Source organism: Megascapheus bottae, chromosome 4, assembly GCF_031878675.1.
Source record: "Megascapheus bottae isolate mThoBot1 chromosome 4, mThoBot2.hap1, whole genome shotgun sequence".
Lineage (NCBI taxonomy): Eukaryota > Metazoa > Chordata > Mammalia > Rodentia > Geomyidae > Megascapheus > Megascapheus bottae.
Window position 1 is genome coordinate 46,045,999 of NC_143512.1, and position 6,087 is coordinate 46,052,085.

The 6,087-nt window shown below is 56.4% G+C and overlaps 1 protein-coding gene across 2 annotated transcripts; it reads right to left on the reverse strand.

Annotated features, from left to right (window-relative positions):
- Window positions 1-517: 517 nt before the first annotated feature.
- On the reverse strand, window positions 518-2,690 carry Foxd1 (forkhead box D1). Of its 2 annotated transcripts, XM_090331131.1 has the most exons (2): window positions 2,369-2,690; window positions 518-2,302 (listed from the first exon to the last, which is right to left on the reverse strand). In XM_090331131.1, exons 1-2 carry the CDS (start codon window positions 2,688-2,690, stop codon window positions 1,215-1,217), a joined length of 1,410 nt encoding a protein of 469 aa, XP_090187257.1. In that variant the 3' UTR covers window positions 518-1,214. The 2 variants fall into 2 exon arrangements, with proteins under 2 accessions (XP_090187257.1, XP_090187256.1); XM_090331130.1 differs by having other exon boundaries at window positions 518-2,690.
- Between the last annotated feature and the right edge of the window lie 3,397 nt (window positions 2,691-6,087).

Genomic DNA, 6,087 nt, shown 5'->3' on the forward strand with positions numbered 1-6,087 from the left:
AAAACTTTTAAACTGATGATGATTGTGTCTTTATTTTTCTATAAAAATTTAACTGGAAACAGCCTCTTTGCTCATGTTGTTTCCATTACAATATAGTATATCATTCTGTAGCAATTTTGTATATATTACAATATTGTGTTCAGAGTAGAAATTGAACAGAAAGCTCAAAAATAAAATTTAAATTCCTACAAAAACTGTGGTTCAATTTTCAAATGACTCAATGGTCTGTGAAATGGAATAGAATTAGATTTGGAAATGCACAAAGTAACTTATTTTGTTTGTGGTTACTTAAAAATAAAGTTCAGATCTCCTACAATGGTTTGGACTTGGCATGTTGGGTGTGTTAAATTCTCTTGGAAAATAATAATTAAGCCTGTAAGTGCACACTTATACCCCATAGAAACTTGCCTTAACAGATAAGAAGATAAACTAAGAAGAGGACAACGGAAGCCAATTGTTTTGGTGGCTTTTCTTTGAAAATTAAGCATTTTATTTCTGAAAAAAAAGGTGTAAAAATCTTACATTAGAAAGTACAATAATTGCCAGTAAAATTTACAATATTCCTTGTAGAGAATATGCAGTAAGTACAAAATAAAAATTAGCATGTCTATTATACAAAACACAGGTTAAAATAAGAAATGATTATTTTATCTTTTGTTTCTTGCGGTGTAAACACATTAAGCATTTTCTCCTTTTTGTGAACAAGCACACCAGACAAGTGTCCTCAGATAAAAAAAACATTGTTTGAGACCTTTACTGGGTTTTTTTTTTGTATATTATTCTTCAGTTAAACGATACTGATATTTATATATATATATTGGAGAAAAAAAAAAAAGCCTGGACCTGAGAATCTCTACACCTCAAAAAGGCTTCGATTATTTCTTTTTCTTCAGTTTGCCAAAAGGAAAGGTATCCCCTACTGCCTGGACTGGGCGAACCCCGCTCCTCCCCGCGCCTTCTTCGCCCTACTCCGGAACGGGGGCTGCGGCACAAGGCGGTTTTTGCATAAATAGAGGGACCCGCAGAGCCGAAAATCGCGCGGAGCTAGTCGCCCGACGCAGTCCGGTCCGGGGATCCGCAGCGCCGAGACGGAGAGGGCGAGGTCGGGGGCGTGGGGCAGCCAACCACAGCCCCAACCCCCGAGACGGCGAAAACTTCAACCCCCAAAGAAGGAGCCAGGTTCCTACCTTCTCTCGCGCGCTAACCCAGCGGCATTAACAATTAGAAATCCTAGCAGTAAAGTTCTCCACACTGGACAGGGCGGTCCCTTGGTGCAGAGTCCCCAGGGCGGCCGACGATGACACGGACGAGGCGGCGGCCGCGGCGGCGGCCACGAGGGACCGAGTGAGCGCGGCCGCCGGGCCCACGGCCGCCTGCGCCGCGCAGCCGCCGCCGCCGCCGCCGCCGCCAGCTCGGGGTCCCGGCACGGGCGCGGGCGCCGAGGGCGCGGCCCCCGGTGAGGGCGCGGGCGAGGCCCGGGCGGCGGCCTGCGCGGCGGCGGCGGCCGCGGGGCCCAGGCTGCCCCCGATGATGCTCTCGATGGAGAAGGGCGAGCGCGCCAGCGCCGGGACGCCGGGCCCCGCCGCCTTGGACGCCGAGGCCTGCAGGGGGCCGGGCAGGGCAGCGCCCAGCGGGTGCGGCCGGTAGGCGAAGGCGGTCCGGGCCAGCTCGGCGGCGGCGGCGCCGGGCGGCGGCGGGGGCGGCGCGGGCGAGTGCGGGTGGAAGGCGGCGGCCGCGGCGGCCGCGGCGGCGGCGAAGAGCGCGGAGGGCGGCGCGTAGGGCGGCAGCTGCAGGCCGTAGCCGCAGCCGTAGGGGCCGTAGCCGTAGGCGTGCGGTGGCGGCGGCGGCGCGGGCGGGAAGAGCGAGGCAGCCGCGGCGGCGGCGGCGGCGGCCGGGTCCCCAGCGGAGCTCGCGCCGCGCAGCAGCAGCGACTCAGCGGCGGCGTTGGGCGGGAGCAGCGGCTGCCGCTTGAAGCGCTTCCTCCGGCGCAGGAAGCTGCCGTTGTCGAACATGTCCGCGGACTCGGGGTCGAGCGTCCAGTAGTTGCCCTTGCCCGGGTTGCCCGGCTCGCGGGGGATCTTGACGAAGCAGTCGTTGAGCGACAGGTTGTGGCGGATGCTGTTCTGCCAGGCGGGGAACTTCTCCCGGTAGTAGGGGAAGCGGCCGCTGATGAACTCGCAGATCTCGCTCAGCGTCAGCCGCTTCTTGGGGCTCTGCAGGATGGCCATGGTGATGAGCGCGATGTACGAGTACGGCGGCTTCACCAGCGGGTTCTTGGCGCCTCCGCCGCCCGCGCCTCCGCCTCCGCCGCCGCCGCCCCCGGCCGCTCCCGCGCCCGCGCCCGCGCCTGCGCCTCCTCCTCCTCCACCGCCGCCGCCGCCGCCGCCGCCCCCGCCGGTCCCGCTTCCCGCGGCCGGGCCCGGGCCCGCGGGCGCCGGGGAGCCTCCCGCCCGTGGGGCCAGCAAGATGTCATCGTCTTCGTCGTCCTCCTCCAGGTCCTCCAGCTCGTCCTCCCCGGCGTACGAACGCCGCCGCCGCCGCCGCTGTGCGGGGACGGCCCGCCGGGACCCGCCGCCCTCGTCGTCGTCCTCCTCTTCCTCGTCGTCGTCGTCCTCGCCCTCCCCCACCACGTCGATGTCGGTCTCCTCCGCGAGGCCGGAGGCATCGGACATCTCCGTGCTCAGGGTCATCGCTGTGGCACCGAGGCGGCGGCGGGGAGGCGCATAGGGCCGCCGGATTCCGGGATCCCTCGGTCCCCCAGCCTGAGTCCCGGGCGGCGGGCCCGGCCCGGGGTCACCACCACGCTGGGGACGCGCGGCTGCCGGAGCGGCTGCCGGGGCCGCCGCCGCGGGGTCGGGGGCGCTGCTACTTTGCAACTCCGGTAGTCGCGCGCCCGTGTGCGCTCGCAGGGCGCGGCGGGCACCCCGGCCGGCCCGAGGACTTGACCTTCTCCGGTGCCGGCGCCCCTCGCCCGGGCCGGGGAGGAGGGGGGCGGCTGCGCCCCGGTGGGCGAGTCTGAGTGTCGGGCGCCCGGGGGAGGGGGGGCGCGGGGCGCGAGAGAGTGTCGGAGCCGAGCTCGGCCAGGCCGGGGCTGAGTCCAGAAGAGGGCGGACCTCTCCTCGGCTTATAGCAGAAGGGGGCCTGTCACATGGTGTGCGCGTCAGAGCCCGGCCGCGGCCGCCGAGCAGCCAGCCTCGGAAATCTGCCGCGCTCGCGGCGAGAGAAAGTTCACCCGCGGGAGGGGGCGGCGGCCGCGCGGAGGACGGGACCCCGCGGTTCCTCGACCGACGAGCCGCTCACCCGCATTTCGCGCTGGTCCGCGGGCATCGGGACCCCGCGCGGCCCAAGTTAGTTCTCAGCTCGCTTCTCCCCCGCCCCCCAATCTCACAGCCGGACCCTCTGAAGCCCTCCCGGGACGTCGGGGTTGGGGTGAGGGGTGGGGGGGAAGATAACCCTGGCGTCTGCGGAGGCGAGGTGTGTGTCGGGTGGGGGGGGAAGGTGAGGGTGTCTTGGGAAGTCCCAGCTTCCCTGGACTGAGCTAGAGGCTTCCCCATCAAATCCGATGGGACGCACCCTTAGATTAAGCGCGGTAATAATTGTTTATTGACCCTTTAACCCGTTCCCTTGGGTTCTTCTCCAAAGACGTTTGTTTTCCGCCATCTGTTAATAAAAATGCGGTTTAGGCGGGCGTTTTAGTCATTTATCTGCAATTGAATGCCCTAGAGACTTGACAGCTAAACTAAGCCACTCTAATGAGCGAAGCTCACGAATTCCATGGGCATAAAAGAAGTCCTATTGGAATACGAAAAAGAAATAGGAAAACTAGAGAAAACATATATAGGATTGCACATAAGAGCAACTTTTAAAAGTGTCTTCACGTTGAAGAAAGGAAGGAAGGATCTCCAGTCAGGAGAAAGCATTCATTTCATAGTTAACTTAAAATACTTAAATTCTGCAACATATACACATTTCTACCCACGTAGGTTTCATAATAGAAACTACAGTGATAAATAAGGACCTTAAGATCAACTTAAAATATGTTTTGGGGAAAGCCCATTAAATTTTTCCAGTACCCTTTGGTGGGGAAAATATTTAAGATTCAAATTCCATTATTTCATTTACAGGTGAGGAGATAGTGGTAGCAATTAAAATACGATGCCATCCTAAGGATATCAGTATCGTCAACTAAGTTTTTTTTTTTTTTACTAGCGGATGAGTCTAATAGTTTATTTACATTTCCTGAAAACTTCTGTTTTAGGGATAGAGGAAAGCTAGGAATGTCAGTAGCTCAGGCTGCCCTTAGCCTGCATGAAGCCCTGGATTCTAGCTGTAGCACCACACGTTCCCCCCCCTCTCAAAAAAGTAAATCTTTCAAACAGAACGCATTTCTTAAATGCTTTCTGGTTAAAATGACCATTTGACAAGAACCAAGAGTCAACATTCAATGGCGTTCTGTAGGTGCAATCATCAATTGCCCTTTTGTATATAATTTTATCAACCAAGTACTTCCCCCATTTTAAAAGAATTTGTTATAACGGTTATCAATCAAGAACCTGAAAATAAACTATTCCTCTTTCCCAGACCTTTCCTAAAATCGAGTTTTTGTTCCCAAGTATGGCTAGCGTGAGTTACGGATATTACAAATGACCCAGAAAGTTAGATCTTTGAAAGATATAGGGACAAGCTTCCAAGTTCTAAGTAATTTATTTTTCATTGACCCTCGTTTGTTATATAGCCGAACCATTTAATTATTGTAATGGGCTCCGCATTAACTAGAGCCAACACTAATCAACACTATTAGTCAGGCATCGCTTTGCTTTGTTGATGTAGACAGAAGTCCTTACTAAAGAGTTCATTTTTACGTCGAAAAGTTTGAGCTCTATAAGGACTCAGTCGGTATCTAAATAAACACCGTAGCTTTCGCAGCACTGAGGGTTGCTGTGTGGCAGAATCTTCAAAGATAAAGTAGAGGAAGACCATTAATTATTTCCCAGTTACAGCCCTCGTGCCGTTCGAGATTTCCATTGCCTTGCATTTGTCTGTCCTGGAACCGCGTGGGGGAAACAGAGTTCGCGTTTCTGTGGGAACTTTGTCTGTGGTCCCTGCCCCCAAAGGGAAAGGGAAACGTTTGACAGCAAAGGCAAATCACCTTCCCTCTGCTGGGGGCAAAAGGTGGGCATTTGCCTCGGGCAGAGCGGAAGAGCAACCCAAAAGGACCCGTTGAAGCACAGACCGAGTTACCTCAAGCTCCACTTTCGGGCGTCGCTCCTGCCTGGTTTGCTGTCCTTTCTGAACTACCCACCTGTAAGCGATCTTCACCGGCCGTGGATTTCTCGAGCGACCATTTCCGAGCGTGGAAACCCAAGGGTGTCACAGCTCGCCACGTTCCCCTTCCCTGGGCCTTCTCCTGGCGCTAGATTGTGGCTAAGAAATCTCCACCGCACCCCATTCCCGGTTCCCACCCGAGGAGCGGAAACCTTTTCCAGTGGTTGGGGCGGGGAGCCACTCGGCGAGCCCCTCGCTGTGCGCCCTGCCTGCCAGGGCGCGGGAAGCCGCGGGTCCTGTCCTTGATTTGCCCGCGCGGAGTAGCGCTGCCCCCTGGCGGTGCGCGGTGCCCAAGGGCCAGCGTCCAGCCAGGAACTCCCAGAGCAGCCCAGGTTGGTTGAGGGTGGCTAGCTGGCTCCCGAGCATGGGCTTCTGGTGGCTGGAAACAGCTGCTCACAGACTTTTCCGTGGCTGGAGGTTTTGACTTTGTGTCCCAGCAGGATCTGGATGCTCAGGAACATATCAGAGTCCAGAGTCACCCGGATTACACGAAGCAGGAGGCCACTCCATCTCATCCCTTTTATCATCGGGAGCTCCAGCTAGTGCATCATCCATTCCAGCTTCCTTGGCTGGTCCAAGGCTGGTGGAGACGTGGAGGCTTACATTCGGAGGACGGAACCTGGATAACGACTGGCACATCCCTGGAGTTACCCTGTTTCCAGCTCCAGGGGACAGCTGGGGCAGTGTCCCTCTGTGGAGAGTCGTTCTGTAGTTCTGTTTTAAGATACTGCATTGTGCCAGAGTCTCTCAGAAGTGCAGATA